The following is a 27,451-nucleotide window of genomic DNA, read 5'->3' as shown; positions in this document are numbered from 1 at the left end:
CTCAGACAAGGTAAGTGGGAAGGGGGAGAGGATTTGTTTCCAAAAGTGTTTTAAAGCATTCAAGATGACAACTCATCACATGCTGTTGAGCACTCAAAAGGACTTTTTCTCACCCAGCTGTAGCTTACTGCAAGTGAACATAATTTGCATGTAGCACACATAATTACAATACCTAACTTCACTGCAATACCACTCTCAGTCTTTTTAATCCCCTTTCTTTCATCCCTTATTCTCTACAGCAACTACAGACATTAAAACATGACCGTAATAAAAAGTTAGGTATCACCGTGATTAATATCTGCACACCAGAAGACAGCAGGGCAGTTTGGCACACTAAAAGTTAGACACTGTTTAGAGATATTTTCAAGTAAGAAATAAGTTTTCCAAGAGCAATACGCCACATTACTGCCTGCATACCCAAAGTCACAAAGTAGATTTGCCAGAAAGTATTGTTCCACAGTGGGGACATCTATATCCATTTTTAGCAAACAAAATTACATTAAACGTAGAGATTAAATCATAAAGCTGTTGGCAGTAACCATGACTTTGTGTGTGATAAACTTATCACGCTCACTGCTACACAAGTCAACACAAAGCTCAGCACACCCCTGTGGAGGCCTATCTGCCCAAGACACATCATTCAGACACTGCTGCTTTAAAGCAAATTGCAGGGTGAGATGTTTCTGCCACACAACTCAAACCCAAGTTTCAGGACAGCCTGATACACTGCAGCTACAGGCAGCTCTGAGACCTTAGGAGACTGCCAGAGAAAGAAGTCAGTAGAGCTTTAAGGACTATTTTGCAGAGTCATTCTGAGCTAACAGCAAATGGTATGCTCCATTCTCCTGTGATAGCTCTTGTATAACTAACAGATGAGAATCAGCTGCAAAGGAGGGAGATTTTATGTCTCATTAATTTTGAAATTTTTAAAATGTTTTTTAATACCAAGCAAATCAATAATCTGAGTATTATGCCCTGCTTCTCCTCTGTTTTCATTTTTATTGACATTCTCAGCTGTGTCATAATTTAGACACAGTTCTTTATCATTTGGTCTGAATACTTAAATGCATCATAGTTTACCACTGCCATTAAAACCAATTTTGTTCAGTTTTTATTTCACAAATTCAGAAGTCTGTAGAGGTTTCGTAAAGAAATTTAGTAGTTAAAGCTTGCACCACTTTTGAACAGCAAGTGCTACAGTCAGGCTAGAAACAGTGCTTATCTTTGTGGTTCGCCACAGTTCTCTCAAGTCAGAGAGATATACAGATGCATAACCACACATATCCTATGTACCAAAAAAAAAAAAAAAAAAGCAGAGATGAAAGGCTTTTGAAGCATGGAAAGACAACATTCAAAGTCACTCCAAGTTTACCAGTGTTTTAGTACATTCAGCTTGGAAAATGCTGGACAGTTCCTTCTGTTTCACAGAAACAATGACTCGCCTCTGAAAAATAAGTTTCTTGCAGCAAAAAATTACATAGGTGGTTAAAATCCTCAGGATCAAGAACATCACCAGAAAACTGGGAGTGGGAACAAGCAGTGCAACCTATCACCACGTTAAGAATCGTAAATATTATGTACAGTGTCACCCATATACACAGTCAATTGTACTGTGCACCTTTAGATCAGTTTTAAACAAACATGAGTATACAATTGGTATTAATGCCCTCCACGTATTCAACAGGGACCAACAAAGAGAAGGATGCATCACCTGTGACAAATGGTGAAAAACTTTTGTGCTCTACTGGGCACTCAGAATAGCTGTTGCCATTCAAAAACAATTACTACTGAATAATGCCTTGCAATAAAAGCCTCATGATGGTATCTGTACATTGACAAAGGCACAAAAAAGGATTTAGCATACACATGGAACTTTAACAAATTTCTCAGAGTACTGACACCCCTTTTTCAAAATATGTGAGCTGAGACAGAGAAGAAAGTTAGTTTAAACTTCCCAGTTGTGTTATGGAAATACTTAGCAGAAGAGGGCATCAATTTGCAAGGGTGTTATTTTTTTAATAAATACATGTTTTTCAAGAATAAAAAATACATTTCTTTCTAAATTACTTTTTTTTTTTCTTTTGCTTCTGGCAGTACTTAATATCCATGAAGTTTAATATTCAGAATGTGGGTTTCTCTGGGTAGCAACTGCTCAGCCAGCATGAAGCTCCCTAAGAGGATGGCTCCCAAGGTATTTACATAATATGAAAACAGTAACAATAATCATCAGATGTTTATCTCAGCTTAATGAAATGACTCTAGATCTCTGCTGCTTGAATAGTTGAGAAAATAAGAAATGCTCAAGAATGATGAATGAAGAAGTAATGACTTAAACTATCAGCCTGTGGCAGAGACCATTCTTTAGAACAAAAACAGGTACCCATGTTACAGTATGACTTGCTATGATCTTTCTATAGGTTGCCTAAAGTTGATAGGAATTTTATTATAATCACCTTACAGAGCTGTACTGTAGCCATGTTAAAAACAGATGTCCAACTGTTTCACTTCTGATATTTCCAGAGTACTAAATAACTCCCACTTCAGAAAGGCCTGTGAGTATTCAGTGAACAGTATGGGCCCCAGGGCTGTAATACACTTCACTCTTATCATTTCAACATGACTTGCTCCTGTCTACAGAGGTGCAAAGATCAAGTTCTCCAGAATGGCAAAAATGTAAGTTCACACCTACCACAGGAAGCAGGACTTACTGGCCTCTCATAATTTTCCTCCACCTATTTTCTTTGTTTTCAATTGTTCCATTGCCCCTGATCCATGATGGATATTGAAAAGCAGTATCTCTCCCATGACTATCCAAAACTCGATAGTAGCATGACTTGATTTTTAGGAATCTTCACAGACTTCCTTCATCACTTAAACTGAAGCAAAAAAGAAACTCAATCACAATAGTCAAGCCATGATAACAAATAAAAGCAACCACTGAGGGAAGTGATGAGGGTCTTCATTCAAGGACTAGATGTAATTACAAGTTTAGCAGTTGCCCCAATGCAGTTCAGAAATCACAGCCAACATGAGGAGCAAGCCTGTGTTTTGTCCTACAGTATTTCTAAAGAAAGAAGGCCTTTTCTTTTCTAAAGAAATATACCAATGATCCCTCACAGAGACTTAAGTGTCAGATCAGAAGGGGCATTCTGATGGCTCCATCAGACTCACAATTCCATAAAGTAAGAAAGAAGACTACAGGAATCTGAGTATTTCTTATCCAATAAAAAGATGATTTACTAGAAAGAGTAAACAAACATGTATTATAGAACATCAAGAAAAAGGTATTTAGATGCAACTGAAGATGCCAAAGTTATTTAGCAGCTATAAGACTTTAAAAACTAGAGTGACAAAACTGGAGAGCAGAAACATCTTTCTCAGAAAGTTCTTTCTGTATTAACTGTCCTCTGTGAAAGGAGCATCCACTCCAGCACTAAGTGAATCCTGTACTGACAGAAGTCAATCCTAACTTCGACAGAGATACACTGCATTTAATCAAATAAATGTATGGCTCATGGTCTCCCTACTAGTTAGACTTTTTTGTGAAACTAAACCCTCACCTTCCTTCTGACTTCAGCAGGGGGGAAGAGAATTTCCCAAGACAAGTCAGTACAGAAGAGAATAGAAGGGAAGATTCTAGGAAAAAATGTATTTCCCATTTTGCATCATAATAAACAAATTGCTTTCAAGAGAAAACAATTCTTGAATGAAATGAATGATTCAGCCAACTTTCCATATTAGACAAGGAGTCAGCACAGGTTTCTTGGAAAAACAGTTCATCTTCATCATCGAAACTACAGAAGTGTCTGTTTTGAAGTTCAACTTCTCTATTGTGGATTACCTCTACTCAGAGAGGAAATCAAGCCACAGGGAAGAGTCAGCTGCAGCACCTTTTCTGGGATAACGCAGCCCAGAGAAGGAAATATTCTCACATATGTCACTGAGTATCTCAGAGGCCTTGTATTAATGAATGACTGGCATGGTAGAGCTTGGCTTCAAGCACACTTTTTTTATTCTAAAGCATGGAATACCAGGCCAATGCAAATAGCAAGGGCTGCTCAGGAACCGCCTCCAGTAGTGAGGCACCACTGCTGGAACCAGAGGCTTCTCACTACCACAGGGAATTTTCCTGTTGAGCAAAAAGAACTGAAAACAGAATCCTTCACACCAAACCCAGCAGAGAAGGATGCTTGAGACCCCTCACTTATCCTTACTAAGGAAGAACAGGAAGTGGCAAAACTCGGAGGGTCTTCCTGATATATGGCCTCAGCAAGTCCCAAGGGCAGGACCTGTAGGTCCAACATGATATGCAGGAAAGATTTCATTAATAATGGGTACACTTCAGATAAGATGAGAAGAAAAATATATTAATAAAATCAATTTTGGATGTTCCCTTCCTATATCTTTTCCTGAGCTCACTTGCCGTATGTAACCCTTCCATTGGCCTCGTGTTTGCATGGAAATTTCAGCCAGCGTGGTGACGACAAGAGTGACCTCACACCTCTGATAAGGAGCTTACATTGGTGGGAACTCATTTCAAAGCTGAAGAATGATCAGGACAAAGCTTCACACTGCAACATTGGGAAATAACCCCAGTAAGTTTTATTGGAATCTCATTATAAGCAAATGCATTATTTGATATACCAGTCCAGTTAGATCTTATTTTTACAACCTTAAAACATCTAGTTTAAAAATAGCATTCCTGAGCAGTAGCATGTAATCCAGATGCTGCTCTTCTCTACTGCTGAATCTAAATCATGATTCTCAGTTCTGATGACACAACCATTCTCTCTGAGTAACTAATTGCAATGTTGACACAAATGAGCATGACCTGTTTTAAGTAAGTTGGAGAAGTTGCTTCTAGAAACCAAAATCCAATTTCCACTTGGCTTTCCATCTAGTACCATAAATAAAAGTTAATATAAAAAGGTAATTATAAGTAAGAGAAATTTATTGTGATTAGAATAGCTTAAGACACAAGTGATTTATTGTATCCAGAAGTTTTTTTGCAAGGTTTTGAACAGGCTTCCTATCAGCTTTCTTGCAGTTCTGTCAGTGTAGCCTCTGGACTGTTCTAAGTAGCACACACAAACAGCTATTTCTTTTCAGCAACATTTTTTCCTTATTCTCTAGAAAGAGGCATCCATTTTCATATTCTTCATAAAAGTAACAAGGGGATAAAGACGCTGCAGGAGGCTCAGACACAGCACTTCGGTTTTGTGCTTTTTCACCACAATGTTTAACTCATTATGACATGCAGGATAGACAAAGACCTTCTGATATGCAAGGTCATTCTTGAACCACAAATATTATTATCAGGAGTCCCAAAGTCTCTAAAATGTCACGTCAGAAGGCATCTGTCACTACTTAAGAGGAGCTGTGGGTTGTCATTTAAAGGTCCTGTTTCTTCCCTACATGCCTACAAAAATTTCATGGATTAAAAAAAATAAAGGCTAATAAATAAATCAAGGCATCATTCACAATACCCAGGGTGGGCAGCAGGTACACAGCCTAAGCCATGCCTTACACAGACCCTGAAGCCAGCACTTCTGGGGGTTAGGGACCAAAACAAACGGGAGAGAAAGAGGGACATTACTCATTAAATAATTATGAGGTTTAGTCTAAATTGCTAAGTAAAAGAGTCACTGCATGTTTAGCAGATGCTACTGTGTAAAACTGAATCAACTAAGATACCAGCATGTTTCACTCATTTTCCCTCTGCTCTACTTCATAAGCAGGATTTCCATGATCAGACAAGCATCCACTGAACAGCTGGACAGTTTGCCAATTTCACAGCAATCAGTGCTCACTGAACACAAGTTCTCTTCCCAAACCAGAAGCACCAAAACAATAATGATAATAATAAGCCTGAAGGGATGAAAAAATTCTTCCATCTATTCATACTTTTATGCCCTTTATACTGCAGTTTTACTTTGTTTGGGTTCTTCAGGGAAGCAGGAAGAAGAATCATCTTCAGATTGTTTCCTCCCTCATTTAAGGGATATGGAGGAGAAATGCTTCACTTGGTCTGTCAGTTTCTTGGTATTCTCAGTGAACAATAGAAAACCAAATCAGACATCAGCAGACCTGTCATACATTAAAACACTACACTTTAAAAAAAGATCCTTCGCTTCTGTAGTACACTGAGTCTTCAACTTTCAAAGTAGTTTGTGTAAGGCCCATTATCAACTTACAGGTGACAAAACAGAAGTGTCCAGAAATAACTCTCAAAATCAGAGATAACTAAAGAAATCAAACCTGCTCATGTCCAGCCATTTTCTCACCTACTTAGAAACTCTTCCATGAAACAGCAAAGAAGAAATGGATCTTCCTTTTAATAAAAGGGAAAAAAGATAGATGGGAATAAATGAGTCCCTTCAAACTTAATGTTTTAGCTTGGGGGAACTTTTATGGACCTGCTTTGACAAAAACCTATTTTACAAATAGAGGTAGCAACAGAAGAAAATGCTACAAATCTCTCAACACCTGGATACATCAGTTATGACCTTTCAACCTTGGGAAATTTCAAGTACCCAGCAGATTGCTACTGCTCAAGTTTTCCCTATGGACACACTAAAATAGACCACCAGTACTACAGATCATGATACATCAAGTTTGTGGTACACATTCTAGGCCTGGCATCAACATTTAATTTGGTTCTGAAGGGGTTAATTGGGAAATTTGATCCTTTATATTGCCCTAGGAAATCCACAGTACATCCCTGATTAATGTGACAGGATGCATCAGTTCATAAAGGGTGAAATTTACCCTTGCACAGGAGGATAGCACTAGACCAACACTTAAGTCTCACTTAAGCACTTAAAATAATGAAATACCAAAACCTGGTGGAAAGAAAGCATAACTGTAGGTGAAATTCAGTGTCAATAAATGCATAATAGAAAGACTAATGTGAAGTAGTAATATACATTTCTGACTCCCAAGTTAGCTGGAGTAATTCAAGAAAAGAGTTACCATTACTTCAGACAGCATAATAAAAATATCAACTCAATGTGCAGAGGTAATCAAAACTGACAACAAAATGTTGAACAATCAAATCTAAAATTGTACTTGAGAATGAGATAATGCCAAAGTATAAATCAATGATACATCCCCAGCTGGAATACTGACCTCAAATATGCACAGTAGAAATAGGTAACATTAAGAGAACAGCAGCAAAAACACTGAGTGCATGAGGATCACATCAGGACAGAATGAAAAGATCCAGATTGCCAGTTTTGATGATCAGACTAAAAAGTGACATACTAGACAATGTTAGACAAACACAGGATGATGAAAATAGAGATGATACATTAATAATACCCCCTTAATACCAGGATGTGTGTTATCTCTACTAAATAAAAGGGACTAAAGTTCTAAACAAAGAAAGAACGAAAAGGAGTAAAGGATTTTGTTACTTCTTTTCATTCATTTGGGGCAACATAAAATAACATCCATCCAAAATACAGAGAGTTATTGGGAATAGACTCATATCCCTATGTTAGAATAAAAATCAACTGGTGATCTTTGACACATTCAGATAGAAGGCAATTACTAAACAAGATACCAGGGGCAAAAAAAAAGGGAAAAAATCCTTCTTCTGGTGATTCTGAAGTCAAATGCTGTAGCATTTCTAAAACTGGCCACTGAACAAATCTACTACACCATTCTGTAACAGGAGAGAACACTGGTCTGACACAAAAAAACTTGTTTTATCACAACATCCCTGTTGTGCCCATTGAGAACTAGCCTCCCTAAAACTGACAGCAGTACAGAACACAGATAAACAAGACCCTTTTAAATTAGTAAATCCAGGTATCATCCTGACCCACCACAGCAGTCTGGAGCTTTCTTGCCTGGTCAGAAACTGGAGCATGGACATACACAAGTAGAACTAGGCTTATGGTGTGAAATGGCATGAGATTTTGGACAATGTCCAAGACATCTAAAAGACAGGTCCTTTTACAGTTTTGCACCTCACTCAGAGAAGTAATAAGTATGTGGTTATGTACAGTTCTGGAACAAAAAACCACTTTTCCTACCTTCACTCTCCTGAAATTCAGAGGTGGTGAAGCCTCAGACTTAAATCTTACCTGTAGCCAAAAGTACCTCTGTCTAACTGTATGTGCTTCACCACATGACTCCTTATCAATGGGTATTAATGCAAAATTAACAATTTTGATAACTCTGATAGGCCTTCTAATGAAAATAAAGTACAAAAATTAAGAAGTCTGATGTGGAGCAAGTTAAGTACTGGGAAGGTACCAAGTAAAGCTCAAACAGAGAACTCAAGGATTTAATTCTGGCAAGGAATTGAACTACTGACTTCCCCTTCCTCACCACCCCCTGCTGCCAACAATCAGACAAAAAGAAGTCATTTCTGGACTAGAGGCTAAGTGTAACAATTCTAGGCCCAAAGGTCAATTGTCCAAGAGAATTGTAGGCATTTGTGGATATCTCAGAACAGAGGCAATATCCAAGCTATAGAAATACAGTTGCTATAAATTCAGAGATCACTTAGACAAAGTTAAAAAACCCAGTTAAGGTTACAGAAGGCCTTTTCAAAGACTGAAGCAAATATGCATCTCCTTGCAGAAAGGGTGCAATATCTAAAACTTCAGACACCAAAACCTTTCGGAATGCACGTGGTTTTATACTTTTCTCAAGTAACAATGTTTGAAACAAGACCCTTTCCCAAATTTAAAATTTTAGTTTCTGTCCTTACAGAGAAGGTCAAATCCATAACTAGAGTCAGTCCAGCAGCACAGAATGCAAGGCTCTTAACCAAACAGCACCAGTTGAGCATCTAGCCCATAGTCACAAAATCTGATCTTTCAGTTACACTTACAAAATAAATCAACTCCAACTAAGATTATGGGATACAAATTCAGGCTGTTCCTGGAGGAAGCCATGGTTAAACTGTGTTTCCTGTGAAGTAGTGGAAATCTGAAGTAAGATTCCATAGCTTCAGAGCTATCAAGCCATTTTAACAACAGTATAAGCAAAGCACCAATTTGCCTGTGGAGAGAGACAGACTCTCGGCTTCATGATCGCACATATCCCACTTTTCCAGCCTGTTATTACACCTAATATCCTTCAGTGTTCCATAATATGAGTGAGCTTACAGTCAATCACACTCTGTGGTGCTGAGCCTGCAAAGCAGCATGGATCAAGATCTTTCCATTCCCTTTGAAATCCAAGTCTGGATTGCTTCAGCTTGTTTTTCAATAGAGCAGTATTTTCAAATGCTACAGTTCGATTTTACAATGCTGCTGGCAAGACTGGGAATCAAGCTAAATCCACATGCATCCAGCAGGGGAAGTTGCCACAGGGGAAGAGTGAAAAATCAAAGGGTGAGCAGTAAGATGATCCTGTACCACTGACTTGCTGAATGACAAAGAATAAAGGTTTAATACACAGAGAAATGAGAAAGCCAAAAAAGTTACTTCCAATACTGTCAATAGTTGCTACTATGACAGAGATGGAAACACAAAACTGGAGGGAAAAAAAAGCTATTGCATATGTATTGTTTCTTTGTCACCCACTTACATTTCAATTACTAAATGCTTCTCTTCAGCAATACATATCATTTTAAATAAGCTGCACAGCTGACAAGAGAAAGCATCATGGGGTGGTTTTTTTCCTGGTATAGCTTACAATCAAATCATATTTGACTAATATTTCTATCTATACCTTTTACTGCTTATGGCCTAGTCTTTGCTGAAGTTGTTTCAGGAGAGCAACTACAAAACATCCTCACTTGAAACAGATTTCCAGTAGCACCCATTTGCTGACTTCAGTATGGTGACTCCCGCAAGGACACATGGAAGACACCAAGGTCCATGGCAGGATATTGTACTGCTCTGCTGTGTCAAATTGCTGTAAATCCAAAGAAATGTCAATGAAGCACCAGAGTTGCAACAAGAAACAAACAAAACAAACAAACAAAAAAGTATAGCAAGAACACAAATTTGACCCATCGTTATGTGAGAGTTTTCATGTAAAACACAATCTCTGAACAAAATAAAAATGGTACAAATCTGATGACCAGAGAGAATTTTAGACTGTCATACAAAACAGCCTGTTATAACCAGAAGAACCCCAAAAATACAGGACAGTGTTGGTTTAAGTTGATATTTATTTAAATACTATTTTGCATATGAATTGCCTTGCCTTACACAACTTCCAAAATGTGGAGAAACAGCAAATCTATGCAAGATCACAGCAAGAAAACACTGCATGCCAAGAACTGCATTGCAAACGTCACAGTACCAGGTGTACCCAGTCACAAAACCAGAACCAGTAAGAAGGCAAATGAGTTTTAAACCATTTCCTTTCAAATCTGAGTATTTTTGCAAGTTAAGAGACAATAGGAAACCAAAGAAACTGCACATTAGCGCCAGGCTACCAACACTATAATCACACCTGCTTTTGTGTTAAGGTTAAAGTCTTGCTGATTTAACTTCTCCTAGGATGCATGTGCACCTGTGTTAGGACCAACACAAAAGTCTTATCAAGTTTGTCACCTTACCTGCAGCAATGGCCATAAACCACTTGAATTCATTTTTAGACTGGAAGCAAACATATTTTGAGATTTTAATTTAAAAAAAAAGTATTTAGAATAATCAATGGGGGTGGTGATGCCTTAAGTTTTACCTTTTTCTAGGCAGCCTCTTCAGGCATCAGTGGAGAAAGACAACTTTGCTTTTTGAATTGAAATATGACTCACTTTCACCTCATCCACAGCCTAGTAATTCAATTTTTGATTTTTTTTTTTTTAATTTTAAACCTTTGAACTACCGAAAACTTGTGGGAAAACAGGGAAAATTCAGGTATTTTAAAAAGTTCATTTCCTTACTGAAGCTTTTGCATTGTTATTTGGTGGATTTAGTTTAAAAACTTGTATCCCTCTCCACTGGATGGCAGAAAGCTTTTCACTTTAGTCCTCTCACTGCCAAACTGACAAGCATGCTGAAGGAAAAAAATTATGGGCTCAAGGTGGGTTAGGCAAGAACAAGTGATGCCTTTCTCCCATGCTAAATGCAAGCATTAAAGGTCATAAATTGTCACTGCCCCTCTAATATGTAAGTTACATGCACTGAGAGTTCTTTGCAAGGGTCAGATCTATCCCCAAACTGTGCACTAGCTGGACCTTTGCTTCCTGACTGAGGCAAACCCAGCAAAAAGAGCCAAGACTTCCACACCCAAAAGCATCATGGGTGAAACAACACTTCTGCATCATATATCTTAGCTGGCATAAATGTCTCTTGATAATTTTCAGCAATTATACCACAAGTGACCTAAAGTATTATCAAGTAAGGTTTCAGATTTGTATTATCTGCTGTCCACAGTATCAAGTTCAACCAAACACTGCCAAGGGCTCATAAGCCACAACCACTGTCCATCACTAAAAAGAACAGAAGTTTTTCTCCATATTAATGCTTTTTATTTACCGATCCCATTCTTCCTTAAAATGAGCCAAAAAAACCCCCCCAAAAGACACAGAAACCTAAGCAGTAACTTTGGTTTCACTTTACAGACACTCAGTAGGTTTCAAACATCACACTCAAAAATCAATACATTTTAAACCAACTAATCTTAACTGGAATTACTTGCCCTAAACCCTTCAGCATTCAATTGTTAACAAAACTCATGTCTTCCTACAGAGTGTTTACGCAGTAGCACAGTCACAGATACTGCATGATTTTGACATTTACTGTAGTCCTGGAAAGGAAACAAACCAAATGCATCTCTGGCACAGCTTTAATAATTTCAAAATCCATTAGCACAAAACTCTGGCTTATTATCTCAAAAACAGTAAGGAGCAATATTTTATTTTATCTCTTTTCTGAACTCCCATTTTTACCTCCCAGAACATAACTTAGTGCTTCAAAATAGGTCTTAAGTGGGACTCAAGTTTTAGCTAAATCTCATACTAGCAAAAGGGTAAATTGCACTCCTAGGGCACTGATGAGAAGATTCTCCTTCCCCATTAGCCAAAATATTTTTTCCAGACAGTAACTTACAATATGACTATCTTTAACGCCCATGTAACAGACTCCTAAGGTCATCCCTTAAAAAAATTCTTTGATATTTCAATTTTCAAGTTCATCAGCAGCCTCCTCAGAAATGCCTGCATTCCTGACAGTCTATTCTCCAGAATAACCCGGGAGCTGAGCCACCCACTTCACACCGACCTATACCCTTTCCAGGCAGTAGTTCTGGGAGCTGAAACTTACAGAGATACTATTTTGTAAATATCAGCTTGCCAAATAAGACTGCTGGTATTATCCACGGGGTTAATTTGGTAACCTTTCTTTGTCTTTTACATCCCACTTGCAAATTTAGGTGGGGGTGGTGATGAGGTGAGGACTAGAATGGAAAAGAGAGGAGATTTGGGACTATGTGTCAGCTTAATTTCAGGCACTTTTAAAGGCTTCTCTATCAGTCTATCTGAATCGCCAAAAATGACTTAAAAGGAAAAAAAAAAAAAAAAAAAAAAAAAAAAAAAAAAGCGCACACCACCAGAGGGCTGCTGCCTGCAGGAAAATGAAACTGCTGCATTTTAACACTGCAGTAGAATTCCACCAGCTCCACAGAGGCATAAATAAAAGTGACCAAGTTATAAATCTTTTGTAACTAGAACACACAGCATCATACACAGTTTTACTCAGTGACATTTTGTTTGAGAGATCAGGGACAAATGCCCCTAAGGAAAGAAGCAACAAAAGTCAGCATAGGCACATATTGTCAAAATGGGAATATCAAAGCAATTTATCCATTTTATTAGATAGTCAGAACAACTTTTTAAATGCAGCCACAGAAATTTCAGCATTTATGTATCAGTATTTCAGTAATCAAAAGGACAAGCTATGGAAGACAAATACAGCATAAACAGACACCATCACCTGGCAGACCAGGCTGTATGGTCCAGTCCATCCTCAGAAGATTAAAAAAAAAAATTAAAAAATCACTAGACCTAAATAGTAGGGTTATCCCAGGCCTTTTCATGATGCTTTTTGTTTCTCATAAAGTTATCTATGCTAGCTGGCTAACCCTCTCAGTCCCAAAAGGCAAGTCAAGGATTATGTTAGTTTTACACCAGGGCATCATAAAAAAGGTATAATTTTTCACTAGTCAAAGGCTCCACCCCAAGTCAGTGACTAAGCCTGTTAAGGCCAGTGAAGACTACATAGTTATTGTTTCTGAATAATCTGCCTTACAACTGCACAATGACACAAACAGACCCTGTATTGTACACATCTCAACTACTCTTGAAGCCAAGAAATGTCCCAGCTAAGACCCTGTAGCATTTTAGAGATCACAAGAGTACAAATAGTGATCCAACCCTTTGAGAAGTTCAGTACCTTTAATTCAAGAAGCGTTGAGAGCACAGAATAATCTTGCACAACAGAATTAGAACTCTACAGGATCAAGCAGAAGGTTGGCATTTTGTGTACGTGCACACACACACAAACAAATCCCCAAACCAACCCTGAAATGAAGTCTCCCATACACAAAGTGTACAATGCATTATGTATAAAAATGCTCAGATTATCCACATCTGACACATCATATTGACCTTTAGCTGATGCAGAGTTTATCATAGACCAAACAAAGGCACAACTGCTACAAGTAAATGATAAGGGAAACGATGGGGAAGACAGGACTTCTACACAGGGCAACGCTCTTAGGTGCTCTGGTTCACTTCTCCAACCTTCACTGCCCTCTGTTCATTGCTCTTTGTGCCAGAAGAGAACAGCACAACCCACCAGGGCTAGAATTTCACCTGTGACTGCAAGTTACACGTAGCCTTTGATCCAGATCCTTGGCCTTGCCATGTGTTCAATACCCACCATTTCAATGAGAAAAAAATGACTTAGAGCACACGAGTTTCTCCCCTCTGATGAACTCTTCAGAAATTTGCAGTAAAGCAGACACCTGAACAGTAAATATTATGTTAATTTTGCTATTCTAATCAAGGTTGCTATGAATTCTTGTGAAGCAGTTCACAGCCCACCTGGTTTCAGAGAGCCACAGGCACCAAAGCACTGAGGATAAATAACAATTGGTGGAGCTAGGGAAGCTTTGCAGCCATAACTCATCTAATACAGTGGTGATAAGAGAAATGGTGATGACAGCATTAAGGATACAGATCCAGAAACACTGCTTATTTTTGCAGCATTTTTTCTGAGCAGGACAAGGCACCTGGTAATAAAGATGGCAACTGTCCCAATCGTGCTAGTGGTCTGGTTGCTCCTTTTCCTAGCAAAGATGAAGTAATGACAAATGTAAGGACATATTCTCCATCCTGAAACTTAATGCAGACTGGTTAGGTAATTTCAGTACAGGTATGTATGGAATACTAGAGAAGAATTACTACTAAAAGTATTAAAACATTTCCTTGCCTTAATTTGTGTGTTAGCTGAGCAGACAGACTTCTGCTTTAAGGATGAAATATAGTAATTTGTAAAATGCTGGGCCTGTATTTTCAGTTTGAATTGAATTTGCTTACAGTATCATTCCACTCAGTGCTCTAATTTGCTTGAATATTCACTGCAGAGATGTATTCCTAGGCTGCTCTTAACTAGAACACTGCCAGAGGTCTGCCTCTGCTGCCATCACTGAGAAGCTTGCTCATGAGTCAAACTCCGCTCTCAGATGAACGCGAGGAAGGCCTTGAAGTCACTGAGACTGCACAGATGTAACTGAGTGGGGAATTTGCCTAAGTGATGTCTTCATTGCAATCAGGAAACAACCAGAAGTAAAAGAGATGTAATTTCATAAATATGAGCACTGAAATGAACCACAGACCCAGAAGAAAAGCAGCTCGGGACTAAACCCAGAAACTCTAGGACAGATCGTTCTTTATTGACAATGATTACTGTTTTTAATCAAGCTTTACTGATTTACAAGAGTGGGAAGTTTGGGGGGAAAGGGTAGATTTAATTAGCTTCAAAGGCTAATGACAAACTTGAAGGCTGGTGCTCACAAAGTGTAAGGAATCTCAAAAGCTGTGCCACTCATAGCCGTGCCTTTACAAAAAAACAAATGCTTGCGTTTAATGAGGCGATAGTGCCTGCGCCACTGCCAAGTCCTAACAGAATACTTGGCTTTGTCTTTGGTGACCATTCTGCACAGACGGGCATTGCAAACATACAAACGGCTCTCAGTCTTCCTCTCAGCTTTCTGCAGGAAAGGACTACTTCAAATACTGCCACTGTACCAAAATGGATACACGGAGGAAATGCAGAGAGAGCTCCCTTCTTCCCACAGGCCCCGAGCACTGAGCTCAGCCTGCAAACAGAAATGACCAAGCTCAAGCCTCCGCTGCCCTTGCTTTGCACCGCTGCAGCAGCAGCAAGTAGGCAGCAATCCAATGCCAAGCCGTACGGGGATTCCCCCAGCACTGGGGAATCATAATGTGCTGTTAGCACCACCTCGTCCTGCTAACTTTGGTATAAGAATCTTAGCCAAGGTGAGGTGTGAGGGCAATATCTGAATCGCAGCAATCTCAATCTGCCACAGCAGCATCTCATGGCCCTCAAAACCAAGTGAAGATTACAGAAGCTGTGCTGATTAGGACAGCTTTCTGTTAACCTAATTTTTTAAAGGAAATAAAATTTAAACGTTCAGGCTGTCCATCTGCAATTCCCCCATAACACCAGAACCCATCATCAAGTTCCAACCAAGTTGAAAGAGCAAGGGAAGTCTCTAAGATTCTACAAATTTAATGGAGAGTGCTGAATGTCTGTGGGGAAAAAACGAAGAGATTCAAACTACCACTCCCACTATGGAAAGCTCACTTCTGATTTATCCTTAATGTATTCAAGAAAAAGAAAAAATATGGATAAGTAGCAGAGACAACTCCAAATGAGTCACAAACATTGTCCTCACCTAGTCCAAGAGACAAGGGACAGAGAAAGAGCAGGAGCAGGAGGGAAATATAGGGTACAAAACTGGAGAATACAGAGTTCCTTAGTTTTCCAGTTCACTGAGCAAGTCATGGTTTAGCTGCACAGGATAACACAGAACAGCAGAAGAGTTGAGGCTGGCAGCGATCTCTGGAGATCACCTGGACCAACACCCTTGGTCAAAGCACAGCCAACCCAAGTGGCTGCTCAAGGCTTTGTCCAGTCTGATTTGAACAGTGCAAGGAAGGAGACGTCCCAACATCTCCTGGCAACCAGTGCCAGGTGCAACCCGCTCTCACAGTGGAGGAGCTTCTTCCTAATTTTAAATGGAACTTCCTATTCACACACAAAGGCCTGACTGGGATTAGTGCCTTAGCATGAAAGGGATTACATGCAGATAATGTAACACAAATTATCCTTCCCCTCAGTTCACAAGCTGGGCAAGACACATAAAATGTGTAAGAAAAAAAATATACCTAAGACAAAATAATTCTTCAAGGACATACAGTGCATCAGTATTAATTTCCCAAAGACAAAGCATCTTGTATAAGTAGGAGACAACCACAAAAGTACCTTGTTTTTCAGTCTACCATGACCATACAGTTAAGAAAAAAAAATCTGACAATAACATATACTTATTTAGATATGGGCTATGTCCTTGAGTATTCCTACCAGCTCTTCAAGCAGTAAACATGGACCTATTTAAGTAGGGCCTAAACAATTAAGGGTCTCAGCCTTGGAACTGTGACATCCCCAGAAATTTTCTGAAGATATCTTCCTAGCATCTTAATTAATTTCCTCTAAGAGATTACAGATGTAGAAAGAACCAAGTATCTGCCTAGTAGCCTCTAGACTAGGATGACAATCTTTGGATCAGTTTCCATTTTGGAGAGGCAAGGTAACGCCAAACTTTAAAACAAAGATAAACAAACAAAACCCCAAAAGCAACCAGAAGAAAAACCAACCAGAAGAAAAACCCCACAAAAAACCCCCCAAAAATAGATGAGGACTTCAAAAGAAAACCATAGACCAAACCTATACCTGCTGCCAGCAGGTTTTCTCAACATGACAGCCAAGCTACCCATCATGCAGAATCTGAAAATACGATGAGAGCTTTGTAATAGAATACTGGGAGAGATTAAGGGATTCCAGTATGGTAAAAATCTTCAACAGTCAAATCCATTCCTTAATCTTAGGGACAGGTCACACTTATTAAAAGGCATTCACACAACCACTAAATGAAACTCACCCAGGGCAAATGACTGGCATGATAAGTAACCCAATCCTCTGCTGGCAAACAATCAGCAAAAGACATCAGAAAATTTTTAGCATTCCACACAGTACATTTAACAAAGATTTGGGATATGAAGTCTTATTTTCCCACTTAAACTTGTGCTTTAATGCAAATGCAACAAAACATTAGTCTTATCAAAGTCTTACACTACACGAGCCAGATTTCATCAGAGCAGGACATTTATTTTAAAAGAATTTTTAAAAATTAAATTGTACATCTCCAGCTCATGTTTGGCTGCAAATATGATCTTGAAGATCCCTCTTCTTCATAAATTATATTCCTGTAAGGCAGACGAGCCAACACTATGAACCTGGGCTTTGGTGCGCCTCATCCTGGACCAAAGCAACAAAACAATCCCTTCTCCAACAGGAGTATCTGTGTAAAAATCTACTGTTTGCACTGCTAGCCACACATAAAATAATTAAATAATATTTAAGATATTATTTAAAATAAACTAAGGAAATTTTTTCTAAATTAAAAATAATTAAGAAAAAGAATGAAAGAAGATAAAGAGCTAAGCAATTTCATCATCATTCCCTGCTGGATCAGTATGAAGACCTGGCACATTCTCATTTGCAGCTGCTGTTCCACTTTGACAGACTGACACTTAATAGTTCTAAGAGCAGACTTTAGACAAACAGTAAAAAATTAACATATTTTTTGTCCAGTCCAGTTTGCTTCTTCCAGACATTATTTCTGTTGCAGTCAATAGTGCTTTTAGTAGGTAAAATACAAGGGGAGTCAGTTTATGGTATTTAAAGCTGAACACACAGAGCAATGACACTGCAAAAACAGAGTGTGTTAATACACAGGTAACGCAGACGTTATTAAAAAAGATATACATTACCCCACTGATTTGCTTTCTCCCACATTAAGCATATAGTGCAAAAGACAGCAAATCAAAATTGCAAAAGCCTCAGGATATAAAGACAGCATGTTGTTTTGTAAGTAGAAGCAGAGAGCCAGAACAGCACTTGCTAAATGGATGCCTGAAAACAGTTCTCCTTTTTAGAAAAATTAAAGGTAAGTACTACACTGGAAATATTATCATGCCTATAATTCCCACATAGTGTTGGAACATTAAAATGAGAAAGAAAAATAGACAGTACTTGCACCCCACCCTAAGCCACCTGACCACGATTTCTCTCCTCAATATCCCCCTGCACCCTGCATTAACCCATTTGCTGTCAGTTGGTTCACAAATCTCAGTGCAAAGTTTTCACCAGCAATAATCTCCTTTTGTCAGTGGTTGGCAAGTTACCTACTTTCTTCCAAACTCCTTAATTATGAAATCACTGATTATCAGTGGGTGGATTATTAGATAAAAAACCCAAAAGCACCCTGTTACCTGTGGTGAGCTACACAAAGAACAGTCCTTTCCAGTCTAACCTTACCCCATCCCAAATTAAAAATGTTTATGTGAAAAAACCTGAAATTTTAAAAGTATTCCCCAAAGTAGGTACAACAAAAGTCTAAAGCCAGAAACTGCTTAGCACGGCCATGGGGTGCAGAACAGCAAGCTGGGCCATTAGAACTCCACAAGAGAGTTGTGTAGGGCTACTTTATATCAGCTGGCCTGATATGTCCCTGTGGCCTTCAGGAAATAATAAAATCATTTCCTCAAAATACAACCAAGAGCACTAACAATTCAAGGGAAGTGTCCTACTCCACCACTTCCAGCACTGAGCGTGCATCAGGCACCTGCACCAGCCTGAAGGTTACTCTGCCTCTAGCAAGAGCATGTGCCTGGATCTGCCTGAACACACACCATCATTTACCTGCTTTGTCCATATTGCTTTCTGTCCTTAGTCTCATGGCACGCCTGCATTTAATAGCCTGTACAAAGTTTATCCCAAGGTCACTGCAAAAGAAAGAGTGCAACCCCATTTATACAGTCCACAGGACAACTGCACCCTCACAGGCATCTCTGCCACAAATGACACATCCAAGAACAAAATGCTTGCAGCTACATCAGCAGCCAGTAATGCACTTCTATGAAAGGAACCAAAACAAATTCTGCTGTTCCACCTAAACTCCGCTCAAACCCAACTTTCAAAAGCTATGAAGAAATGGAAAAAAATCTTCTGGGTAATTTTTTAGTGTGGTTTTTAACATATTTTTATTAGTAATGTTTATAGTCTGTAAATATAATTAATTCATAAAAATTTTATATTCCTATTCAAAATTAAATGTAGAATAAGTAAAATGAAACTGGATGAACAATATCAATATGCTCTAAAAGTAGTCATTTTATATCAAGTTTAATTTGGTCACACTTCTGTACCTTTTAAAAAGACTTTCTGGAAAACTTACACATACCAAACATAGATGCTCATAGGAATCATGTCCAAACTGTCCAGGAAAACTGAATTTTTGGTTTGAACTTGCAAACATCTGTGTTGGAAGTGCTTGCACAACGATACAAGCAGAATGCAATTCTCTTATGCAATATACAAAACAGACTAAATTCAAGAGTACAATTCAAATCTTTGAATACTGCATAAGTGCAAACAATCCATAAGTGAGGTAAAGACAGTTGGGGAAAGGAGATAAAAATAGCTGTTTGCCAGAAAATCTGAAACAAATAAGGATTTAAAGGAAATCACTCTGCATTTACAGACACTGCAGATGAAGATGGTTCAAGTTCATTAAGAACACTATTTACAACAAATTATTCATGTTATTCTACAGATCATTATGGGTGTTTTGTAGAAAAACATAATGTTTATGCATGAACTGGAAATGGAACAATCTCCTCATATTCCATAAGCAGAATGAACAGCATTATTGACTAGGATTGCTAAACATCTTGGGCTTGCTTAAAAAAAAAAACCAAAAAACAAACCAGAAAATTTCTTTGGGATATTTCTTAATAGGACCATCCACAACAAACAAAAAAAAATCCACCGTCATCTATTTATTCCAGACTTGACGATCCTTCTACTGAATTCGGCTCAACTTCAAATATGGAGTGACTTCACAAGGGCAAATTACAGTATCCTAGCATTTGAAGAGGACCACTTCTTGAGCATTCATTTTTGTCTCTGCCTTTACTGTACCTTCATGGAAATCTACATCCAGGATGCCACCTCATCCTACTGTGACTGTTCTCTACGTGCAGAGCACAGTCCTCATGCAACGTCTTTTACTTCAGAAGGTATTACTTCCAAACTTCTCATTTCCTTTCCATTTTTTCTGAAAGCTGGAATTTTTCCACCACCTGCATTTGTTCTATATTAACCACCTGCTAATTTATTATTGCCACCATAATTTATTATTGCCATCGCAATTACGGTTTAACTCTCTAAAGCACACAATACTAAAGACATCCCAAAATGTAATGTATGGAGTAAACTCATGGTATACTGAGAAACACTGCAATGCTGGAGAGTCCCAAGCATACACTGGCTGCTCCATTCAGTTTACAAAAGAAATTGTAAGAACCTACTTGGTTCTTCTCATAGAATCACAGATCTTCTAGAGATCACAAGAATTCCTTTCAAGAGGTGAATTTTAACAAGAAGATTTTTTCCTTTCTTCAACGTCTCTCCTCACCCTAATGCAGTCCTTCTCGCTGTGGCAGAACAAAATGATATTAGAACAATGACAAAAAGTAGAAAAGTACTTGAACAGTGCAAGAACCCCATTTGTGAAACCAGGGCTTCCACAGTTCCTGCTGGCATCTCTAAATATATAGTCATGGAGTCCTACTCATTTGACAGCATCTGAATTTTAACAACTCTTGGGTGAGAAAGCTTACTGTGCTGTACTAAGAAAAACAATAATTCAGCGCTTGCTGCTGTTTCCACAAGTTCACAATAATTGTGCTACTGATAATGAGGTAAAACACTAATGGCATGCCCCTACAAAGTTTTCAGAAGGATGGAATTAAAAATAATTTTCACTCCATTTAGCAAGAAAGAATTTGCTAATTTAAACAATAAACAAAACAAAACAACTAGAAAGAGTGAAAGTCATAAAAGGGATGGCTGAACTTTCCAGTTCAGAGAAGTAACAGGGTAATACTAGTTTATTTTAGTCAGTAAAGCAGGCAAACAGTACTTTTGAAAAGTGAAAGGTATACAAAATTAAGAAAGACCAAATCTCTCAAAACTCGTAACCATTACTTGATAATCCATTACATGTGAGTCACTCTGACATAACCTTTCTTGGGAAAATTTCATTCTTAAGACCCCAACTACCTCCAGTATTGCTTGCAGTATTTATTACAAATTCAACATTTAAATCTTCACAGACTATCATGAGGAAGAGTGTGGGCTCATACTGCTTTGAAAGAAACTTTCATAAGGAAAGCAAAGTATATGTATGAAAATATTGTTAGGATATATACTGGTTTGTTGTTTGCTTATGTGTTTAAAAAGGAAAACTGCAATGATTTACACCTCTTACAATGATATATTCATCTAGACAGCTAAATGGAAGAAAGCTGTACTCCTTAGATTATCTCTAGATCCAATACGCTGTGTTAGAAATTACAGCAGTATGAATGAAGAGGACTTACTTTGTTTAGCCACTTACCTAAGAAAACCAGGCTTCTGAGATCACACAGACTACCCAACATTCCTTGAATAGAGCTGAAGCTTTCAACAAAATTTGACAAATAAAAAATATTAACAAATTTCAGTTTCTGCCAGTGTCATGGAAACAGATGTGTAAGGCTGTAGAGAAATGACCTGTTTAAGCTCCCACTGAATAAAAGGCTATTAAATTCTCTAAGACCCAAATTTAATTACTTCTGTTCTTACATAACCCAACAGCACACTGCTGAACACCTCGCCCATGGCTCATATATAATGAACATGTTATACACCAAAATAGCTGTAAAATAATAAATAGCTGTATATGGGATGCAAGGCAGAAAAGGGAACCCCTACACTTTTTGTGAAGGTCAAAGTGTCGTGAGTTTCAAGCACGACTCTTTGTACCAGGCTTAAAACAGAATAAAAGGAACATAACAAAATGAATGAGCAGCATTAAACTTCTCATGAAGTTTATCTCAATGTGGATAGAACCAATGCTTTATTGCTTGTAGACAAATCAGCATTTTAGAAATTTCAACTAGGCATTGAATTGGTTCTACAGCAAACAATGATGCTGAAGCCTATACAGTGACTGTCAAATGAAAATACCAAAAAACCCTCCAAAATGCTAAAGATCTTCACAAGAAATACTTCAGTTCCTCATCTTTGCACTCATTAATAAATATTCACTACAGTCAGTTTGAATTACTGTTAAGAGTTTCAAAAGTGAAAAAGGTGTTAATGAGGCCAAAAGAAATACAAGAACAGAGATAACTGTGGAATTAAAAAAAAAAAAAAATAGACCAAGGAATACACAGGAAGTTGGTCTCATGTAAAATTAGTGGCAAATGAAGAAAACCTGTACCTAAAGCTATAACACTGGTTTATGATCGGGTGTGACTGGGGCTTCTCAAAGCACACTGTTTCCATGTGTGTTACTGTAACAGGACACACATCCTTTGCTCACTACTGTTAATTACAATGAAAACCTCCTATAATTAACTGTAAAAGAACGTACCAATGGAACTGAGATAAACCAGCCTTTCCCCACACATCCATGTATATATTTTTTTTACTCTGGCAGTTCTGTAAAATAATTTTTTGAGTACAACAATCAAAATTCTGATGCCTCTCGTATTCTTGCAAGACCATTTACCTAGAGATTCCATATGCTATTCCGGCAGATGACGTCAAGAAGAGGTGCTCTAAATTCAACCTATCACAAAAGCAAACCATCTTGCCACGGTACTCAAATGATATGCCAAATTGCATTATTAAAAATAATTTTTGTCCATCCACCATTCCCACTAGCAGCAAAGACCTAAGCCCAACCACTTTTCAGCACTGGCCCGTGAGCCCCCTCCCAGCTTCTCTGCCTGAGAGGCCCTAATCCTCCCTTTGTGGCATCGGTCACCCTCGGCAGGCGTGACGCACCAGCCCAGAAGGCTGCTCAGGACCAGTTTTGCATATCTGATCAATCAACACTTTCAGTGGTTACCCACCAATTTGAACAGAAGGCTTTCCCCTGTCAGTTTTGCCCACCCACAGCCAGCTGTCACCAGGTCCCGTTAATGTCCCAGATACCACAACCGGACCTCTCTGTAGGGACCAGTAGCTTGCTGGCTGCTGGCAAACACTTTTTGGCAGCTTTTAAGGCGGCAATCAGCATGCACTTCACAGAGAGAAAACCAAAGAGTTTTACCTACCATTAAGTTCTTCCTCTATGGCACCCTCTCTAAGTCTGCTCTGAACTATGAATGAACCCTCACTCCTTCCCAAACCCCCTTCTTCTGATGTCAGTAAAGGCAGGTAAGAGTGATTAATACGTTTGTATAACACCCATGTATCTGGGAGCAAAGCTTGACCTGCCTATCTAAAACAACTTTATGGAGTCAAAAATTTTTTATTCCAAATAAAAGTGATGGATATGAAGACCACTGCAAAATGGACAGGACTTCGCAACAAAAACTTACACTTCTTTCTACTCATCATTTCATTTTGCCACATTTTTCTTCTCACTCTTCCTCATCCTCTTGGAAAAAAAATTCCAAAACATTACTCCTAAGCTTCCAAGCTTCAAAGTCAAGCTCTAAATGACTTATTACAATCACAACTTCCTTCATCTGTAAGCCACTGCAACCCAAACGCCAAGATACCCAATATACTATGGAGAATCAGGCCCCCTTACTGCACTGCTTGTCCTCTCCCTAAAATGCTGCAGGTTGCCTGCTTACCCACCAAAACAAGCAGGATGAGGATGAGCTACATGCCACACACTGGTTATACCATTCTGCATGCTCCCAAATGTGGTTAGCACAGAAAATGCGAGAAGACCAGAAGGCATCTTTCCATATTTAGCCATGTATGTTTAATACTGAGTTAGATTTCACCTCAGTGCATTATTCCACTAATCAAGGGCGGGTATAAAAAGAGAGTCACAGACTGACATCAGCTACTTTCAAGATCTCTCTTCCTCCTTCCCCCACCTCCAGCTTCTATGACACCATGTATTGTGCATTTCATGTGCATTCATGTGTGCAGACAGCAGAGACTTATCTATAAAGATCAGTTATACGGTAAAACTGCAAAAGGAAACTTTCACCCTTGTCCAGCTGGTTGAATAACTGCAGAGGCCAACAGCAGCAAGCCTCTAAATACATCCTGTTCTTCTCTCTCCACCCCCACGTCTCTAATCACTTAGGAGGAAGATAGGAAGATTAGCAGAGAGGAAAAAAAACATAACCAAAGCTGCAGATAACCCTTTAGGACCACAACGTCAGGCTATAAGAACATGGAGCAAAAGGTTAATGCAGCTGTATTTTCAGGAATCTCAGGCACAATTGCATTTAAAGGGGAGGGAGGGGTACTGAGAAGGTGAGAGAGAGAGAGAGAGAGAAAAAAAAGGAAATGGTGATGAAGACAAAAATGAATTTGTCATCTACAGCTTGGCTCTTTGATCACCTGGAGTATTCAGGAAAGGAATGTGTGTTTAAAAAGGAAAACAGCAGAAATAGGACAGTTTTATTTACATTATACCATAATTTCTCTTGTAGGATATTTTCATCACCATCATCACAACAGATTTTAGTATAAGAACACAGCTGCAGGAGATCCACTGAGCTATGCAAAGGATAAAGGTGGTAACCAAAACAGTGACAGAGAACTACCTACAGCAGCTGATATACTGAAGAGATTTGGGAAAAAAAAAAAAAAAAAAGAAATATAAATAAAAGTCACTTCCACTAGAAGACAATGTCATCTTCATCCATGTCTCTGAACGGTTGCTATGGGGTTGTGAAGAGGAGGGGAAGGATGGGGGGGAGGTTATAATCAATCATCTCAGAAGAGCATTGCTTCTTACAGAGAAAGATCTGGATTTTGACTGTGTCCCTAAGAAAATTGCGGACTGCAGAGCTGCTGCCACGCAGGGCAGTGAGGAAGCAGGCAGAGCAGAGGCAGCAGCTGGGGATGGAAACGCCTATTAAATCCTTTAGACAACAGATGGGCAAAGCTCGGCTGGGTTATAAAAAAAAAATACACCACAATGCATCATGTTTTATTGTCCCACCATAATGAACAACACTTAACACCCACATGCCCAAAGAAGCCCCCCTATGGCTGATCTTACCCCTTCCCTAAATCATAACCTCAAGTCTCAGTCCACTTTTGGGGGGATCCCAACCCAATGAATTTGCCAGATGCCATTGCTTATTGCACCTGTTACTAAAAATAAAATATTTTAAGAAGGAAGACGTTTGGGCTTCTTTTTAAGGGTTTTTTCTTCCAATTAATACTCCCCTGCCCTTGAAGTGAATATGCTATCCAAGCAAGCAACAGTAAGTCCAGATCTTGAACGCATTTAGGGGATCTAATTATGTCATGTAGGGCAGAAGCACCTGCTCTCTGCTAATTCCCTCCACTCGCTTTCCTCTTTTTAATATTTCTTACCATTGTTCCATTCAGGAAAATCTGCTGGGGGCAAGTTTCATAAACAAGCCTTAAGAAAAATAATTAAATAACCTCCCTTCCCCCCTCCCAACCCCTCCTACAAAAACACAGCATAACCAGAATGAATTCTGCTACCGATCCTCTATTTTTCTTTTATTTCAGACCCTACCCACAAAAACCACCAGCCCATCCATCCATATTTGCTAAATACCCACAGCAGGCAGTGCCAGAGACATACTGTACATATTTCCACCAACCCCCCCCAACTGCACCTTAAGGACTACACCCTTTTCAATCATGATGTCATGAAATACTGCTGGTGACTCCCCCACTACCACCACCACCACCTCCTCGGTACTACAGGCTGTGAACCTTTAATTTCAATATAATTTGATTAAAAAGAAAAATGCTCCTAAGTAGGGCAGTGAAGAAACGGATGTGAAAATTCACTACCAGCAGATCATCTATTTTTTCCTCTGCATGCACTCCGGCTGTCATCAGAACAACACCCATTAGCAGGAGTAATGAACATAAAGCATCCTGGGCTTTTTTTCTTTTTATTTTCTATTTTTTTTTCAAAAAAAAAAAAAAAGGATAAAAGGAAAAAAAAAAAGGAAGAAAAGAAGGTATTAAAATGAAAACTAAAAATAAATAAGGGCCAAAATCTCCTATGAATATTGTCTTCACTGAAACAGCAAATGGGAGAAGCTGAACCCTCGAACACCCCATCCCCAACACCTCGCCGGCTGCTACAGCACCTTCCCTCCAGCACCGGGGCTGCTGCAAAAGAACCAACCTGTCTGTCCTTTTCCTAGGGTTTTCTCCAAACGATAGGGTCCAACATATTGTGCATGTTGAGCTCCGCTGCCTTCTTTCCCTGTTGATGTCATTTCTACCTGGATCTGTAATTCTGCAATGTGTATGTGCTGATGAGCTGGAATTTCTCTCTCTGCAGCTCTTTAAATTCCCACTTTGCAGCTGTGCGAGCAAAGCACTCTTTTTCTTTGCTTTAGTCCCCTTGGATGCAGATTTTCGTCTTCCTCCTCTTTCTTTCCTCTCTCTCTCACGTGCTTGTTTTCTCGCTGGGTCTGCTTGGGACGCTGAAAGACGAAGGAGTTGTTTCAGTGTTCAGAGAGGGGGATCTACGATCCGAGCCCGAGGAGCATGATGCTGGTGATCCGAGCTCCGCACGCCTTGTTCTCTCCAGGAGCTGTTCAAGGGAGAGCCAGAGCTGGAGCAGCGGAAGAGCCGGGGCCGCGGCTGTGAATGGCATTAAAAGCAGCCAATCCCCTCGCCTCCCATCTTCTTCTCCCCTCCTCCTTCACTACCTTTTCTTTTCCATCAGCAGCAGTTGCTGCCTCTGCCTGCTACAGAGCATCATGACCAATGGCAGCAGCAAACACCTAAGTTCAGCAGCCTATTGATAAGGCACAATTAAATATAATTCAATATGTATATTAACACCCAAACATACACTTCTCTTTTTTTTTTTTTTTTTTTTTTTTTTTTTTTTTTTTTTTTTACCTCTGAATTCTACTCCACTATGCAGCTGCAGTTCCAGATTATTTAAAAAAAGGCAAGATTGTGGTTGGAAATAGGAAGGGGGGGGAAAAGCTACTTCTAAAAATGACCCTGGGAAATTATTTGATTCTATTTGGTTCTGGTGGACCTGTATCTCCTGGGGGTTTTATCCTTTAAAGAAAACCTTGGGGGGAAAGGGGGATTGTGGGGGAGAAGAGAAAAATAACAGGCACAAT

General features: G+C 39.0%; 1 protein-coding gene across 2 annotated transcripts in view; it reads right to left on the bottom strand.

Annotated features, from left to right (window-relative positions):
• Positions 1-26,584, bottom strand: part of BRSK2 (BR serine/threonine kinase 2) — a 303,379-nt gene extending 276,795 nt beyond the window's left edge. For both annotated transcript variants that reach the window (XM_041415068.1, XM_041415069.1), the window contains exon 1: positions 26,491-26,584. In XM_041415068.1, coding sequence (XP_041271002.1) covers positions 26,491-26,584 — 94 coding nt within the window. The remainder of the gene's footprint in view (positions 1-26,490) is intronic.
• Positions 26,585-27,451: the final 867 nt, after the last annotated feature.

This window comes from Onychostruthus taczanowskii, unplaced genomic scaffold (assembly GCF_017590055.1).
Source record: "Onychostruthus taczanowskii isolate IOZ18803 unplaced genomic scaffold, ASM1759005v1 scaffold49, whole genome shotgun sequence".
Classification (NCBI taxonomy): Eukaryota; Metazoa; Chordata; class Aves; order Passeriformes; family Passeridae; genus Onychostruthus; species Onychostruthus taczanowskii.
The sequence above is the reverse complement of the archived record's forward strand: the minus strand, read 5'-3'. Positions and strand labels throughout refer to the sequence as shown.